The sequence below is a fragment of the Xenopus tropicalis genome, chromosome 1, assembly GCF_000004195.4.
Source record: "Xenopus tropicalis strain Nigerian chromosome 1, UCB_Xtro_10.0, whole genome shotgun sequence".
NCBI classification, from domain to species: Eukaryota; Metazoa; Chordata; class Amphibia; order Anura; family Pipidae; genus Xenopus; species Xenopus tropicalis.
In genome coordinates, this window is record NC_030677.2 from 118949030 (window position 1) to 118968307 (window position 19278).

Below are 19278 nucleotides of genomic sequence, written 5' to 3' on the forward strand. Positions count from 1 at the left end.
TGTATTTTGCTCTTAACCAAGTCTTACTCATTATCAGGTTTAGACTGGGGGGTGCAGGGCCCACCGGGGCTTCTGCCTCAGGGGCCCCTGCACCCCCCCCTGTAGAGGCCCCCAACACCCTCCGATCCCCTCCCCCGAGTGTTCCTAGAAGAAAATTGCCTGCAGCATGTCAGGGGAGGGAGACGGTGGATCGCGGGAGTGCCTTGGGGGGTATCGGATCTGGGCCGCCGGGGTAAAAACATATGAATTACATGGTGTCTGGAAAATGTAGAAGAAGCCTGTGATTCACTCTGACACAGTGCTAAGCTATTTTCAGGAAATTTCTTGCTTGTGGGTAGCACCAATTTCCTGTGAGGGTGAAAAATTCCCCCCTGTGCCATCACCCTAAGGATTGTAGAGGAACTTGGAGTATATCTGCACTGCTAAACTGCTTCATAGAACCATTCCCAAACACTGCTTAGTACACTTCAAGGACCACCCCAGGGCTGCATATGCTGCCATATAATAGTTCAAGAATATGGTTCCGTTTGAAGCAGACCGGTGTATTTTTTTTTGGTTTTTAATTAATCAGCTCCTAACTGTTATTATTAGGGTGTAGACATGGAGCTACTTAGTAGCAGCTACTTCTCATGGCTACTAAATGCCAGAAATGTCCTGCCATGGACAATACTGAGAACTGCCTCTGCTAAAACACTTGTACAGACAATTATCATTAAATGGTCAGCATTGTGTATTTCTGTAGCCATAACAATTAGCTGCTACTAGTAGCTCCATGTGTCTTCACCCTTAAAATTTTGCAATTTACTGGTCCCATTTACAACCTGGCTTTGATTTTAGTTGAAAAATAGCTACAACTATGTAAGATTTCCCTGTTAGCAGAACATTACACAAGTTATAAAGAAACTGACTTCTGGTTTTCCTTGTCAGGTTTGATTTTCAGATATCCAGAGGAGGATAACGAGTCATTTCCTCTATCAGAGTCCGTGCCACTCTTTTGCCTTCCCATGGGAGCCACTATTGAATGCTGGGACCCTCAAATCCGACATCCTCTCCCTGTTTTCTCTACTTTTGTATTGACAGGTTCCACAGCTGAAAAGGTACTTTCCTTAATCGGCATTAACATTATTTCCTGAAAATACTTAATGCAACAATAATTGCCTAATTATAACCTAATTAATTAATAATAAGCTAATTCTTGTCAGAGCCAAATGATCATCATTTTAATTGCCTCTCTGATCAGGGTTCCTGAGCAATAGACACTGAATTTTATAGAACTGGAAGGCACTACATGCATTAATAGAAGTTTTGTTCTCCCTGAGATGCCAGTGGTCTAAGAAACTAGTTGCTCTACCCTAAATGTACACACAGCTTTTACCAGTATAGGGCATTAGTACATAATGTTTTAATTACTTGAATACACTTTAATTGTTTGGTAATACTGTTCCTTTCATTTGTCATATTAATAATTTAATTGCTGTTCCTTTAAATAATGGGGTTTTTTAATAACTGGCTGCCATGCATTTTGCATTTGTCTAATTTATACCTTGCCCCTCATATCTTCTTCTCTTATACCAGGTTTATGGTGCTGCTATTCAGTTCTATGAGACTTACCCACGTGAAATGTTGTCTGAGAAGCAGATGATTCAGTTAGGACTGATCACAGCTGTGGAGAAGAAAGTGCTCACCTACAAAAATATTAACTCCAAGAAGTGCATATGTTTGCTTTCTCACTGGCCTTTCTTTGAGACCTTCCGCAAGTTTCTTATGTTCATCTACAAGCTGTCTGTGTCTGGCCCTCATACCCTTCCTATTGAAAAGTGGGTTTAATATTGTTTTCTTAATTCACCATTTAAGTTATGATTAATAGTAGTAATTATAGTACATACAAATGCACTGATAGGCACAGTACTTCAGTCTTTACTGTTTGTAAATTTGTTATACTACCAGTGACTTTTATGTGATCCTCACATAGGTTTTGCCTTTGTTCTCCAGCCTGTGGGAGGATTTCTCCACCCTAAAGTTGGCCATACACGTTGCAATCCACTCATTTGGCAAGGTCGCCAAACAAGCATATTTTCTCTCGATATGCACACCTAATGTGGGTGATATCAGGTTAATTCGATTGTTTGGCCCTTGGGTCAAACAATTGAATTAAAACAAGAATTTGGACCAAGGACTGCATCAACGAGCCAATGCGGTCCCGATCCGACAAAAAATAAAACCTGCCGATGGAGATCTGGCCAGTGTTAGGCCAGGTGTCGGTCAAGTAGGCCTGTCGGGATGCCAATACACAGGCTGCAGACTAAAGGTCTCAAATAGTCAGCTGAAATTTACCCATTAATGGGTATCTTCTGGGTCACCTACACATCTTATACTCCTGGAGCTACACACTTAAGAGTATAAGGTTGTCTAAACAGTGATCTTGAGAGGATCAGAGAAATAGAAAACCATGTTTTGTTTTGTTTTTTAAATCATACTTATGCTATTCTTATGCTTTAAAAATGTTTTAGTATTACTAATGCTACCCTTTCCAACTGTTGGCCTTGAAATGTAATTTTTGTTTATAGTGTAATTTTTTTATGTAATTTTTTTTAGTTTGCTTTATGCTCATATTACTGGGGCTTATCAGTCTTTTTTCAGTTGAAGACAGGACATTCCTCAATTTATTGCTGTTCATTTCATGTATGGCCTGCTTTATTTAGCTCTTGTCTTTAAACTGATTCTGATTGTGATATTGATGAGCTAAAAAGCTGGGGTCTTTTTTTTTTATTTAATAAATCAACACATTTTGCTAAGGAAAATGAATAATTTTCCAGGACTCAAAAGCACTTTTATAGTAAACAAGGCCCCAGGATAGGTTAATTAAAGAAACAGTTCAGTGTGAAAATGAAACTGGGTAAAACAGATTGCACACAATTAAAAATATTTCTAATGTAGTTAGTTGGGCAAAATGTAATGAATTCAGGCTGGAGTGAGCAGATGTCTAACATAATAGCCAGAACACTGCTTCCTGCTTTCACCTCCCTAACTTCTTAGTAGTCAGTGACTTTAGGGGGCACCACATGGGACAGAAATGTTCAGTTAGTTTGTGAGCACACAGGTCAGATTCAAAGGCAAACTAACTGAATAGTTATGTCCCATATGCCCCCCCTCAAGTCATTGATGGGTTAGTGACTGCTAACAGCTAGGAGAGTTTAAAGCAGAAAGTTGTGTAAAAAGCCCCCCTAAATACCGGGTTATTGACTATAACTTGTCAGGCTTTCCTTGACTCTGAACACTGTATATATGTATATAAGCCCCCCTAAGTACCGGGTTAGCGACTTTAACCTGTCAGGCTTTGTTTAATAACACATATATTCTATCAACCTGTGATAACATATCCATGACTCTGATATCTTATAAACATAGAACTTTAATTACTACAGTCAGTACAATCAAACAATATTATCACAGTTACATTGAATCCTATAGGAAGAGAAGCATCCAGCATACAAGGCTTCTAATAAATATATTCTAACTATACTGCGCTACTGTCTGTGTGTGCATGTATAAGGTATGATGTCTGTGCAGCTATTCTTAAAGGTGTTTCTTCCAGATACATCACCTGTTCCTTGTTCCTTTCTTTCTTCTTCTGCTGCTCCACCAAGTGGAAGGGCTTCAAGTTATATCCACTTGCCCTCCATGACAACCAGGCCCCAGCCCCTCAATGTTTGCATGTAAACATCCCGTAACTAGAATGAAACACTGCCCTGTAGTAGTCGCTGTAGACCAAGGGATATTTCCCTTGCCATAGGTCTCCATTCATTTCCAATGACCTGTTATACTGAATGTCACACATAGCTGTCACTGTCCCATGGGATTTCCAAGCTTACCATATTCTTGATAAACCAGTTTTCTGGGAGATGGTCAATATTGTTTACATGGATTCAGTTGGGGAAGGTGACTCTCTTCTTTGTTTGTTTAGTGACACTGTCTTCCCAAACATCTCTTTGTTTATTGTTTGTGACAGTGACAGTTGGTAGCTGATTTCCAAAGATTGATTGGATACCTATCAATGTCTTTTTCACCAATATTATTCAATGAACATTGTCAAATATAACATTCCCGCCTTTGTGTCAAAAAGACACAGAGTCTTAACTGTAGCATTTCCATAATAACATTCCCGCCTTTGCATCAAAGATAGGGGAATGCCAATTTTGCAGAGTTCCAGAAGCTTTGAATTCTGTGGGACGTCATATCTGGGCTCTGGTCTGATGGGCAAATAGGTGTTCAAACTTGTCAAACGGTGTAGGAACAGTTGATGGCATGTGTACATAATTTAAATGTATACACTAAAATTCATAAATAATAGGGCTAGCCTTGGATGCTGTACACTCACATTTAACACAAAGCATGAGCTGTACACTCATTGAAACAAATACAACAAACAATAAATACAATACAAAAACGGTTTTGCAGAAAATAATTCCTAAGAACCAAATATACAAAAAGAATTTGTTAAACTAGAATTTCTTTTAAGCAATTTGATCAATATCACTGAATTCTTTTCTATAACAATTATTTAGTCATTGTCAGTGTTTTTTATTTTTTTTACTTTTATTTTTTTAAACAAGTTGTGTATCCTGCTCAACAAAACACTGCCCTACCTGAGTAAAGTTAAGGCAATTATTATGTTAGGAAGTAACAGAGAAAAACCATTAGCATTTTATATGATGACAGACCAGGTTACATGTACAATAAAGATATATGGGCTAGTTTTGAACCAACATACACAGTTGAACATTAGTGCCATATATTATTTTCATTATATCTAGTAATACCAACAAATTTAACTAAATATACATACCGACTATTGGTGTGAAGTAGGCATTTTGTATATTAAATTCAACCCATTATATAATATTCTTAGCCAGTACAGGAATATGATCTATTATCTGGAATGTTTGAGACCTGTGGTTTTCCAGATAGGAGGTTTTTACATAATTTATCAATGTGGAAGATGGCCTTCCCATAATTTGGTGCTTTATGGATAATGGGTCTGGATCCCACACCTGTATACATATTTACCTTTATAGTTTCAATCAAACTAGAACTCTATAATTCCAAATTTAAAACATTTGATTTTGACTAGAAGATATGATCATCATTATCATCATTCCCCTCTGATATGTATATATATTATTTTTGCTGTAATTTGTAACTACTGTGTGTATAATATATATTACATATTTTAGAATTAAATATATCGTAACATTCAGGACCAATTCATACACATCATTAAAAGTCATCCTTGGCAGTCAACAAATATTTCAAAACCATTGTAAGTTTATGTAGTGTATATTCAATGGATTAAGGACTCTTACTTACAGTTACTAAGAAGATCAGGTAACTCACTTCATAAATAAACATTTTTGTTTACATTTTACCAATGGGACTCATAAAGGGTTATACAACAAACCATATGTGGATTTGAAAGCAAAACAAAATATATATACCATTCAATGCAAAGTATACAGAATCCGTAATTTAACAGCTGGATGTTTTTTAATTGTCTAATAGGTACAAAAAATAAGGGGAAAAAATTGCCAAAATTCATTTTTTTAGTGCATACTAGGCTGATAGATTCTACTTAGTTTTAGTAATTTAAAGGTATACCTTTTGTATAGTCAAACCACCAAATTAAAAACATTTATATTGCTACATTAAATACTTTCTCAAGTCAAATGAGATCACGTAACCATAGAATATTTAAACTTATAATCCATGTAAAGGCAAATTTCTTTTGAAAATCTTAATCACTTGCTACATTTTACATGTCATTATGCTACTCTTCTGCTTGTACACTAATGTAAAGGTTTTGCACAACTCAGACAATTATCTTTGGGAAGAAAAAAAAAATTGCTAGCCTTCCAAACTGTAAAAAAAAAAGTCCAAAAGGTAACCAGCACAGCCACATAAGCTTGCATACATATGTAAATATATGTTAAACTGGAGACTGTTAAATAATGGGAACAATAGTACACATCCCTTTAGTTAGACTATGCCTGGGAAGCCCCATTATGGATTCATTGATTTTCCTGCAAGCAAACTTAGGTATTGAAGACGTATTTTTATGAACATCTGTATCCATTATATGTCCCATTTGCTGTTAATTTCATAAAAATATTAATTCATGGTACTTGATTTCATTTACTTCACTGTTACAAGAAAATTCTTTACTGTTGCAAGAAAATTGCAAAACTTTAAGTTGCCCTTAGTTGGCAATAATATATCTGCTACCCATATTAAATGTATTTCCTTTTAAAGAATTCTCAAATTAGGATATAACTAAGAACAATCTGTATCAAACATTCTGACAATGAGGCTATATTACTAAAAGGCAATTGTCTACTTGATTAGAATTAATATTTCATAAATACAGGAATATTCATATCTTATGAACCATGTGTTGCTCTTGTAAGGACAGAAAAATGTAGTAATTTCCTATAAAGGCCTCCCATTCTCTTACTTTGGCTTTATATCCTGAAAAACAACACATATAATTAGCCTTAGCATTTACTCATCTCATTAAATTGATATTCCCATCTCTTTATCCTGCATTTAAACACATATAATACCTTTTTGAGTACAAACTTCATGTTTGAACAACAGCCATACTATAAACTGCAAAAAGAGTTTTTTTTTTTGTTTGTTTTTTTAAGAAAGAAAACAGAAATAGCCACTACAGTGTCCTGATAAATATACACCTCCTTGATGCGAAGTTAATTCACCTTTTCTGAAAAACTAATAAACCCTATTGTATAACACTGTTTCAAATAAACATTTCTTTTCTTGTGGCCATATAATTTTTATACTGTACATATTAATTTGCTGTGCAATCTTTTATCACATTTTATTTACATTTAATTGCTAAGGCCCACAGTACTGACATTAATTACTTAAATAAGGCATTCTAATTCTGGCTTCAGGTCCATATATAAATTGTACTGTGTGATAGGGAAAATATACCGCAAAACCAATACCACAGTTTGGAAAAAGATATACCAAAAATGATAATCTTTTATGGTAATCTCTGGTTTAATATTGGATTCCTTTTTGCCATTCCAGACCTGAGCTGATAGAACAATCCCTTGTTTTTCCTGTGTTGTATCAATCTCCCCTGAATTTTTTTCCAAACGTGGTGTGCTTGTTTGCCTTTTAGCAAAGAGATTTTCAAAGCCATTTCCTTCTGCGGGACAATGGAGATCCTGTAAGATATTACTTTGACAGCATATACTGGTTAGGCATCTTGCTGTGGTGAATAAAGGAAAAGATGTAGATAATCCCATTGACCATGATTTAAACCCATTCACAGTATCAAAACTTTGGACCTGTATGTCATTTGTATAATCACAAGCATTTATAGTAGGTTCTGGAACAAAATTGTGAACCTTGTCTGGGGAAATAACATTTCCTATGCTAACATCTGAAACTTGAAACTGATCTTTTGAATAACACACTTGATCTCCATCTTTATTCTGTTTTTCTAACAATAGGCCCTTGATACTAGCAGATACATTGGGTAAGCTCGGTAACTGGGGGTGTATTACAGAATTGTCATTTTGTACACAAATTTCCCTAGGTTTATCTTTTGCAGGAAAATTTATTGTGTGATCAGATTCATTTATTTTGTTATTCCCTACTTTTTGCATGCAAAATGCTGGTCTGTTTTCTGCACTTTCCTTACAAGACTGACTGTTTAAATCTTGCAAATTCATTTTATTTTGGGGTAACTTTGTAAGTTCATTGCTGCTTCCTAAATTAAAACCATCCTCCATGCATAACAAATCTTTTTTACGAGTAACTGGTGAAAATGCTTCATATTCCCCACCAATATCTACTGTAGGGGCTACCTGTGTAATGATTTTCGTTTGCAGTACTTCCTCCTCCAACACAATTGGGCAATTCTCTGTTTGACTTATTGTGCCAATGGAAACACTAGGAATTCTTTGAGGCATGAAACTATGGGTTATATCATTCCCTGCATAGTCAGATACCTCACTAGATGCTACATAATTTTTCTGATCACTGAGATCACAGTTCCCTACATATTTCCTGTTCCGTCTATTATTACCCCTCCTGTATCTGCAATCTTTCTTTATGTGCCCAATTTTCCTACAAGCAAAACAAACCTGGTTTGTTTTGGGTATGTTGGCCTCTTTTAAGGTTAAAGAAGATGTAACAGCATTATGCTTTCTCCAGTCATTTAAAATATAGAGAAATTCAGGAAAAGTGCGTGCATTAGCAAGCAGGTTGCGTGTAATGAAATCCATGCCCTCATATTTCCCTGCAAGTATTCGTAACATTCTGGGGTCTCCTATCTCTAAATCTTGCCTGTGGGTAACCATACAAAATAATGCATGGTATGTTGTACAGAAAGCAAATGCATCTTCATTTTCTCCAGGGACAATATCATTTAAGAACGAAATATCAATAGCATCTACCCCTGGAAGAGCTAAAATCTGATTGCTGCGCTCCTCTTTATCAGCCCACCTGTTATCCTGCTGCCCAAGTGCTAATGCATTACTGTAGTGAGGAGGTAGCCATATTCTTAAAAGATAGCAGGCAGTCTGATCATCTAGACTGTACTGAGCCACAAATTGCTCAAATATTACAAGGTTATATGCAATGTGAACACTGGAATTAAAGGGAGTAATTAAGGATTTTATCTCCCTAGCATATCTTTTATGGGGCTCCTCCACTGTAAATGAAGAGCTATGTAAGTTGCTGGAGGGTGAGTGTCTAACACTACTGGTCACTGGATGTGCCACTTGTGCTGTATGTAGAGGGAAAAAACATTTACTGTCTTCCCATTCTGTCACAGCAGGCAAACTATTCTGATATTTACACCTTTCCTCACCCAGCTGCTCTGTAAGTGCTGCTATGGTTTGTCCTCTCTGTGTAAACTGTTCCCCTAGAATTTCAACTTCTTCTCTGTTAAGATGACACATTGGACAAACACCTTCAACTTTAAACTTTTCAGAAGAGACGTCTTGTTTGTTATTGTTAGGTACAATGTTATCTTTACTACTTTCTAATGATGTCTTATACTGAGACACAAGTTGAGCTAAATTACCAACATATTTCCTTTTCTTATGCAATGTTAATTTTCCTATTTTACTGTTTGCATTTTCATATTGATGTAACATATCATTTAACAATTCCAATGCATTTAAACTTTCCTTACACACATATTTAACTGTAGCATTATCTGCAAAATAACTTATAGCTTCCATCTCGTCTGCTAATTTCAAATCCTAAATTTGCTGATCTAGGTCCAAATATAGAATTTAAGGTCATACATCTGATTTCCAGAATCCTGACTTAGATTCTTTAATGCTTCTCAGAAGAAGGGTTCACTGCCTGGCTACGCCAATGTAAAAAGCCCCCCTAAATACCGGGTTATTGACTATAACTTGTCAGGCTTTCCTTGACTCTGAACACTGTATATATGTATATAAGCCCCCCTAAGTACCGGGTTAGCGACTTTAACCTGTCAGGCTTTGTTTAATAACACATATATTCTATCAACCTGTGATAACATATCCATGACTCTGATATCTTATAAACATAGAACTTTAATTACTACAGTCAGTACAATCAAACAATATTATCACAGTTACATTGAATCCTATAGGAAGAGAAGCATCCAGCATACAAGGCTTCTAATAAATATATTCTAACTATACTGCGCTACTGTCTGTGTGTGCATGTATAAGGTATGATGTCTGTGCAGCTATTCTTAAAGGTGTTTCTTCCAGATACATCACCTGTTCCTTGTTCCTTTCTTTCTTCTTCTGCTGCTCCACCAAGTGGAAGGGCTTCAAGTTATATCCACTTGCCCTCCATGACAACCAGGCCCCAGCCCCTCAATGTTTGCATGTAAACATCCCGTAACTAGAATGAAACACTGCCCTGTAGTAGTCGCTGTAGACCAAGGGATATTTCCCTTGCCATAGGTCTCCATTCATTTCCAATGACCTGTTATACTGAATGTCACACATAGCTGTCACTGTCCCATGGGATTTCCAAGCTTACCATATTCTTGATAAACCAGTTTTCTGGGAGATGGTCAATATTGTTTACATGGATTCAGTTGGGGAAGGTGACTCTCTTCTTTGTTTGTTTAGTGACACTGTCTTCCCAAACATCTCTTTGTTTATTGTTTGTGACAGTGACAGTTGGTAGCTGATTTCCAAAGATTGATTGGATACCTATCAATGTCTTTTTCACCAATATTATTCAATGAACATTGTCAAATATAACAAGTTGCGTTCTGGCAATTATGTTAGACATCCATTCACTCCAGCCTTTATAGATTACATTTTTGCCTAGCTAACTACATTAGAAATATTTTTAATTGTGTGCAATTTACCCAGTTTCATTTTCAAACTGAACAAGTACTCTGGGGTAGTGCATTTCTTAATTAAAGCAGTAGGTAAAAGTATTTAATCGCAAGCCCTATTTATTGAACATGGAGGTATAATGCCCTTTGAAAATAGATTTGGCCTGTTTGCATGAAGGCACAAATAGAGCAATATTCTATATCGGTGATCCCCAACCAGTAGGTTGAGAGTAACCTGTTGCTCCCTAACTCCTTGAATTTTGCTCCCAGTGGCCTCAAAGCAGATGCTTAATTTTAAATTCCTAGCTTGGAGGTAAGTTTTGCTTGCATAAAAAACAGTGTAATGCCAAATGGAGCCTTCTGTAGTCAGCCAGTCCACAAAGGGTCTACCAAATAGCCAATCATAGCTAGAACTTTTTTTCATGCTTGTGTTGCTCCCCAGCATTTTTACCATTTGAATGTGGCTCATGGGTTTAAAAGGTTGGGGACACCTGCTCTATATAAATCAGATTACATTATTTGAAGCTAATGGCAATATTTTGCCTTATTACTTTAGTTTATTATTAATCCTACACCAGAAGTTGCATGATGTCAGTTTTCTGCAAGGGCTCATGAAGCATAAAACACCTGGCTCACGTTTTTAGGCTGACCTCCAATCTGCTCTACTGTGTGTGTGCCTGCACTGAAGTGGATCCTGTCATTTTAGTGCAGGCACGCAGAGCAGCATAGGCAAGCAGATCCCCTTCTTTCAGCCTGACCGAAAAAGCGGATCTACGCTTCATGTGACCTTGCTCTTAAGCAGATTTTTGGTGTGGTGTACTTGCTTACCTATACTGTAATTACAGACATCTTGGTGGCCATACCATTTAGCCTAAAGCCAGACATGCACTTGGTGGGGTCACCAAACAAGCAAATCTTTCCCCAATGTGCTTACTTTGAGCTTGGTGGTATTGGGCTGATGGCCGAATAGTCAGATCACATTTCCGGACTGATATCAATCAGACAGGCGGAGGGCCCCAATTAGGGGCTAGTGCCCAAAAACTCAGTGCCATAGCTTTCAAAATTGCACCTTTTGACTTGCATGGCATTTGCTGACAAGTGCTTGCAGGTGATTGCCATGCATGTCAGTGCAAGTGTTTCAATCATCCAGACTTACCTTGACTTTAATTCTGTTAATAGTGATAGGCTGTGCTCTTTCTGAGTGGGATGTGTGCTTGCTAAAATGTCATTTTTTTCTTAAATTGTGAATTATCCAAATGCTTTGACACTTTATTCCATCTCAGTTCTTACAGTATCCCTATTTATATTTCAGTTTTACAGTTATCTCTAAAGCTGTATTTTGTAGTAAATAAATGTTACCTATTCGTATAGCTCATTATATGCGAGGAAAGACAAAATACTGTCTTTATTATTTGTGTTAGTAGGATGCACATTATTTGTATAATAATTAAAATATTGGGATAAAAACTCGAGGTAATCATAGAGGACAGTGGCCACAAGCATATAGTGCTTGATATATAAAACCATATTTCTCTGTTTGCTTATATGTTTTTTGCTTGTGCGTTCTTTTAATAGCAGCTAGCACTATATTAATGTTTTGAAGAACTGCATCTTAATCAATTTTCATGTTGATGCATAAATGCTTTACAATGAATTATATGACTTTATAAATCTGTGTTATGTGTGGTATTTTAGGCCTTCTTTTCTTTTGTGTTTTTTAAGTTCCTCATAGTACTTTGGCCTTGGCCACTCATATAACAGTTGTTAGACAGTATGTACCTATAGAGTTCTTGGCACTTGTGGTTTCCTGGTTTTTATTGGAATAATAAATATTAATGCACATCCCATACTTTGTGATTAAACACTGTGTACAGTAGCACATGAAATCTTTTTTTTTTATTACTGTATTTAAACTGTAACTAAATATCAATCAAAATGTTTGTTTTTATTTATAGGCACATATCGCACTTTATGCACAATGTTCCCTTCCCATCACCACAGAGGCCAAGAATTCTTGTTCAGGTAATTAAGATGAGTGTTTGGTGGTTCTGGGGCTAATATCTTATATGGGTGCGCAGCAGCCATTAGTGTTTTATCAACAATTATTATATTGTTATATATTATTTAATATACAATTATTATATTAAATGTTAGAAAATGAAAGCAAAGTTCTGGTTGGTCGCTATGGGTGACATGTATGTGTTTGTGTGGGTTTGAGATACAAAAACAAGAAGCAGTTCCTGGTCAAAAATTATTAAAAAAAAAAAAAAAAAAAGTTAAAGGAGAATTTAATCATTTTTAAAACTCTAGAATCCTTCCAAAGACCTTAAAGGAGAAAGAGAGGTAAAAACTAAGTAAGCTTTATCAGAAAGGTCTATGTAAATACAGCCATAAGCACTTAAAGAAACGCTGCACTGACTTCTCTGAAAAAAGATTTCTTGTGTCTGTAATTCCTGTGCCACAGACACACAGCTTTCTGCTCTCTCCTGCTCCCCCCTCCCTCAAGAATGCTAAGAAATCACCCCCCCCTTAGGAATGTGGATCTGAGCCAATCAGCAGGAAGCTGACTCATAGTCTTAGTAACTGAGCAGGTTCACTTGGTCTGGGTGTCTGTGCTGGAGTGAGGCATTATGGGAACTTTCTTCCTTTTATTATACTTCTTATTCAGTTTTATAAGTCTCCCCATATTTCACCTGTTCAGAAGATCAGAAGCCAGACAGGAAGAAAAAATGCTGAGCGCATTTTTTCTTCCTGTCTGGCTTCTGATCTTCTGAACAGGTGAAATATGGGGAGACTTAAGGGCACTATTGAGACAACTGAAGGTATGCCTGCAGCTTGAGATTAACTCTCTATTAGCCTTTCCTTCTCCTTTAAGCCCAAACCACACAAGTACTACCCTATTTGCTTGATTTAAGGAAGCAAAGTAACACAATGACACAATGGGGTTGATGGTACAATCTCTGCCTGAAACTGATCTGGACATGTCTTCAACTGCACAAGATTCTTGTCAGTGATCACTAAGAAGAGGACTTCAAGCTGTGCATATATACCAAAGGTTTTTTTTAATACATAGACCATGAGTCATTTCTATATTTTTATCGATTTGTATGGCTGGCTGTAGTAGCCAGTGGGTTATTCTGTTCTTTGTTTAGGAAACCATATAATCTTTCAGGTTAACTGATTATACTATGCTTGTTAGCATTGGATGCAAAATACAAAAAAGGAAGTCACTCATGATTCAGTAGGTGCAAAAAAAACTGCCTCCATGCAGGTTTATTGGAGTAATCGGTGAGAAGGATACATGTCTGTATGTACACTGCTTGGTTTAATTAAATGTACAAGAGAAATATGTTTGTTCCATATATAATTCTGTCTTTTCTTTTCCTCTTTATTACAGCTCTCTGCTCATGATGCCTTAGTTCTGTCCCAGCCAGTAGCAACACCAATGCCTCTAAGGTAATTCTGGCTTCACAGAACTTTATTCTGTTCTTTTATTGTTTAAAGCTGGCTAGACATGCACCGATAATATCATACGAAACCTCTTCTTGTACGATATTCGGAGTGTGTATGGCAAGTTGGTGAGTCGACCGATGTCGCAGGAGGCTGCTGATATCGGACGACTCGCCGATCGGGTGGGTTAGAAGATTTTGATTGACGCCATTGAAGGCGCTGAATTGGGGCTGAATCGCATGAAGCGGGTAGAATTCCTATTGTTTCTACCTCCATATCTGACGATTCAGCCCTAGATCAAAAATCGCCACGTATGTGGCCACCTTAAGCTGTTGTGTGAATGTATTCAACACAGAAGAATGTAAGAGCAAGCCCACATTATGCCCCCAACATTCCAAAGTCATAAAGTTATTGAACCTCTAGGAGAGTGGTTGATACTCTTCTTGCAGTTCTCACAGAGATGCTGCCACACTAGCCAATCATAAAGTGTGTACTTATGTTGAGTATTGATAAAAACTACTCTTGTCTCCACAGTTCAACAGATTTATCTTATCTTCTATGGCTTGAGATTTGTGTGGAGTGTAACTGGTATAAGTAACTGTATAAATAAGCATATTTAAGGTCTTACATTAAAAACTGCAAGGGACCTTTTTTGTATAAGTGCAGCTCCTTTTATTATACTTCTTATTCAGTTTTATACAGAAATCACTCAATTGTGTGTTTATTTACAAACTTAATACGTTTTATCCATCTCTTGTGTAGTGGAGCAAATTTTAGTACACTGCTTATGAATCTTGGACCAGAAAACTGTGCTTCTTTGCTGTTGTTCGTACTGCTAGAATGCAAGATTCTCCTTCACTCCCTCAGGCCAGCAGTGCTGACTGGAGTTGCTGAGGCTGTAGTAGCTGTAAGTATTACCTCCCCCCCATGTTGTAATCTTATGTAATATATTTGTAGTCCTTAATTTTATACGCTATGTGTAACAGCATGAGTCCTCCCATATGAGTCCTCCCATACAGTATTTATGTTTTGTGTTTGTTAATCAAGACCCTTCCTGGAATTGTATCTTTTATCACTTATATTTATCTTTTTCTTTGCTGCCTAGATGATTTTCCCTTTCCAGTGGCAGTGCCCTTACATCCCCCTGTGCCCACTGTCTCTCGCGGATGTGCTTAGTGCACCTATTCCCTTTATTGTGGGAGTGGATTCTCGATACTTTGATTTGTATGACCCGCCTCAGGATGTTGTTTGCATCGACTTGGACACAAGCATGGTTTACACGTAAGCACTGAGAATGAGTTTAGAGCTTAATATATAAAGTCTCCCCCACGTTCTATTTATTCCTATGGGATTTTTAGAAGCGCATTTATCAATAGGTGAAAGTTACAAAGTTAAAAATCCCATAGGGATGAATAGAACATGGTGAGTTTTTATGTATTAAGCTCTAAACTCACATTTTGATAAATCTGCCCAATAAATGATTGTAGTAGTCTTTCAATTTTATATTAGCATTTATGGAATTTATTTTTTGTGAAGATTGTTGCTATTTAAACTAGCATACCCACACTGCTTTATGCAAAAAGTTCTAAACAAAAAACACTTTTCACTTTATGCAAAAAAAAAATGTCCAAACACAGAATAATCATGTATGTTATTAGTTTAATATTTCTAATTTTTTAGAAAACTCACTCAATTGATGAATAATTTTGTTGCTTCTCTTCAGGTCTGAAGACAAGAGGAATTTAAGCTGGAAACAGCTTCCCAAGAAACCAGTGAAAAACCTTATTGGCGTCTTAAAAAAGCTTTACCCACGACTCTCTTCAGGTAAGTTTTAAAAGCCAGATATAGCTGGATTTAAGGAGGGACACATATGCCATTATTTGCTTGCCTGCCATAGACTCCAAAATCTACAGAATCCGGTTCTTTCTTCGATGTGCTATTTAGCTGCATGTGGCTTTGCAAGACCATAGGAACAAGACAGGGAAAGGTTAACATAAATGTAGATTGTGTGACATTACATTCATGGAGACGTGTTTTGACTGTTCTTCCAGTAACTGTGAGATTCTTATTAATAGCTTACTGCTTTGCAGATGGACTTCTGTTTGCAGGGTGGTTGAGTATTGGCTAAATCAAAAATGCATATCTTTATTATTAATATGCACTCACAAAAATAAAATACATTGTAGAGCAGCAAATATATAATAATATTTATATAATTAATAATATATTAAAATTAATAATTTTTGATGACATTAAAGTAACTGGTCTAAGTAGAAACTGGTAACATAAAGCTTTTCAGGGTGTTTCTGACTGAACGGTACAGTCATCTAACTTAATACCGAATAGATTGGCAGATCACCTAATGTCCGAATTCATTGCATGCATGGAGTTGTTTCAGTGAGCCAATCTGTGTGCATGGCCAAATGTTCAGATATCTAGAAACTTAACCACTGTAATACATGATTCTATCCAAAATGTTTCAATAAATCAGCACTCTAGTTTTGCTCTACACTATACTTCTACAGTTCACCAAAAGTCTCCAGAAGAGTCTGCTGTGCTGATGGCCCCAATTGAGGCAGACTTCTCATGGCAAAAGAAAACAACAGATTTGGAGATGGAAATTCAAGAGGCATTTCTACGGTTCATGGCATCCATACTCAAAGGTTATAGGGCTTACTTGAAACCCATAACTCAAGCACCATCCAACAAAGCTACTGCTGCAGATTCACTGTTTGACCGTCAAGGTAATAAAATTGGAAAAACTTGAAAAACTTTTTGCATACTCACTACTGCAAAATCTTTATATACTTTATGGTTGCAATAAAGTTTAGTTAATTACCTGTACTCTAAATAAGCATGATATAGTGTCATCCTGGCACATCACTAGTTAGTTGCAATAACATTTTACATGCAACCCATAACAGCATTTATGCAGCATTGTGGAATATTCTTTTGATTAACATATAGGTTTGTGTTCAGCGTGGTGCTTTTCCTGTGTAATGAGAAATATGGAGCTCTATAAAATGATCTCCTTCCTCTAAGTACTATGGTGGCAGAATAGATAAGTTGGCATATTTTACGGAGAGAAGGCATATGGCTTGAAATCATCTGCTGATTTCCCATTCACTTGGAAGAATCAACAAAAGGAAATAAGTACAGTGTATATAAAAAGTCTACACACCCCTGGTAAAATGTCAGGTTCCTGTGCTGTACAAAAATGAGACAAAGATAAATCATTTCAGAACTTTTTCCACCTTTAATGTGAGCTATAAACTGTACCACTCAATTGAAAAACAAACTGAAATCTTTTAGATGGAGTAGGAAGAAAACCAAAAAAAACTAAAATAATGTTGTTGCATAAATGTGCACACCCTCTTCTAACTGGGGATGTAGCAGTGTTCAGAATTAAGCAATCACATTCAAAATCATGTTAAATAGGAGTCAGCATACACCTGCCATCATTTAAAGTGCCTGATTAACCCCAAATAAAGTTCAACTGCTCAGTTGGTCTTTCCTGACAATTTTTTAGTCACATCTCACAGCAAAAGCCAAGGTCCACAGAGAGCTTCCAAAGCATCAGAGGGATCTCATTGTTAAAAGATATCAGTTAGGAGAAGGGTACAAAAGAATTTATGTAAGAATTTAATTGGAGAAAATATGGCACAATAGTGACATTACCAAGACCTGGACGTTCCTCCAAAATTGATGAAAAGACGAGAAGAAAACTGGTCAGGGAGGCTACCAAGAGGCCTACAGCAACATTAAAGCAGCTGCAGGAATATCTGGCAAGTACTGGCTGTGTGGTACATGTGACAACAATCTCCCGTATTCTTCATATGTCTGGGCTATGGGGTAGAGTGGCAAGACGAAAGCCTTTTCTTACGAAGAAAAACATCCAAGCCAGGCTACATTTTGCAAAAACATATCAGAAGTCTCCCAAAAGCATGTGGGAAAAGGTGTTATGGTCTGATGAAACCAAGGTTGAACTTTTTGGCCATAATTCCAAAAAATATGTTTGGCGCAAAAACAATACTGCACATCACCAAAAGAACACCATACCCACAGTGAAGCATGGTGGTGGCAGCATCATGCTTTGGGGCTGTTTTTCTTCAGCTGGAACTGGGGCCTTAGATAAGATAGAGGGAATTATGAACAGTTCCAAATACCAGTCAATATTGGCAAAAAACCTTCAGGCTTCTGCTAGAAAGCTGAAAATGAGGAGGAACTTCATCTTTCAGCATGACAACGACCCAGAGCATACATCCAAATCAACAAAGGAATGGCTTCACCGGAAGAAGATTAAAGTTTTGGAATGGCTCAGCCACAGCCCAGACCTGAATCCGATTGAAAATATGTGGGGTGATCTGAAGAGGGCTGTGCACAGGAGATGCCCTTGCAATCTAGCAGTGTTTCTGCAAAGAAGGGTGGGCAAAATGTGCCATGGTGATAGACTCATACCCAAAAAGACTGAGTGATGTAATAAAATCAAAAGGTGCTTCAACAAAGTATTTAAGGGTGTGCACACTTATGCAACTACATTATTTTAGTTTTTGGTTTGGTTTTCTTCCCTTCACCTAAAAGATTTCAGTTTGTTTTTCAATTGAGTGGTACAGTTTATAGGTCACATTAAAGGTGGAAAAAGTTCTGAAATGATTTATCGTTGTCTCATTTTTGTACAGCACATGAACCTGACATTTTACCAGGGGTGTGTAGAATTGTTATATCCACTGTACAATATATCCTTCCATTGCATGCTTATGTGCAGGCATGAGATCTGTAATCCAGAATGTTTGGAACCTGGATTTTCTGTATAAGGGATCTTTCCATAATTTGGATCTCCATAACTTAAGTCTACTAAAATATAATTTAAACATTATATAAACTCAAAATGATTGTTTTGCCTCTAGTAAGGATTAATTATATCTGAGTTGGGATCAATTACAAGGTACTGTTTTATTATTACAGAGAAAATGAATTTTTGACATTTAATTTATTTACTTAAAATGGAGTCTATAAGATATGGCCTTCCCATAAGCTTTCTGGATAATGAGTTTCCCATACCTGTACTAATAGACTATTTTTAGCTTTAAAATAATAATCAAAACACAATTTAAACTAAAGCTTTCTATTAATTTTAGTTATGCCGAGCAGAGTTATTTTGGACTCTTAATTTTTCCCTGATGGAATGCTCATATAGTTTTGTGGGTGGTTTTTGTACTGCAAAAATCAGGTTTATTTCCAATTTTTTTTTTGTCTAGGGTTTTTGAAAAGTAGGGATCGTGCACACATAAAATTCTACACTTCACTGACAAAAACCCAGATTTTCATCCGCTTCATTGAAGAGTGCAGCTTTGTCAGTGATAAGGACACCAGCCTGGCCTTCTTTGATGACTGCATTGATAAGGTATAATTAGTACTTAATAGTACTTAACAATGTATTTAAA

At 36.7% G+C, this 19278-nt stretch overlaps 1 protein-coding gene across 3 annotated transcripts in view; it reads left to right on the top strand.

Moving 5' to 3' along the window:
• The window catches only part of dennd4c (DENN domain containing 4C), a 74513-nt gene that overhangs the window by 26778 nt on the left and 28457 nt on the right, over window positions 1-19278 (top strand). For all 3 annotated transcript variants that reach the window (XM_004910862.4, XM_002935667.5, XM_004910863.4), the window contains exons 5-13: window positions 928-1097; window positions 1576-1817; window positions 12340-12406; window positions 13782-13840; window positions 14597-14741; window positions 14940-15115; window positions 15558-15658; window positions 16360-16578; window positions 19093-19238. In XM_004910862.4, coding sequence (XP_004910919.1) covers window positions 928-1097; window positions 1576-1817; window positions 12340-12406; window positions 13782-13840; window positions 14597-14741; window positions 14940-15115; window positions 15558-15658; window positions 16360-16578; window positions 19093-19238 — 1325 coding nt within the window. The remainder of the gene's footprint in view (window positions 1-927; window positions 1098-1575; window positions 1818-12339; window positions 12407-13781; window positions 13841-14596; window positions 14742-14939; window positions 15116-15557; window positions 15659-16359; window positions 16579-19092; window positions 19239-19278) is intronic.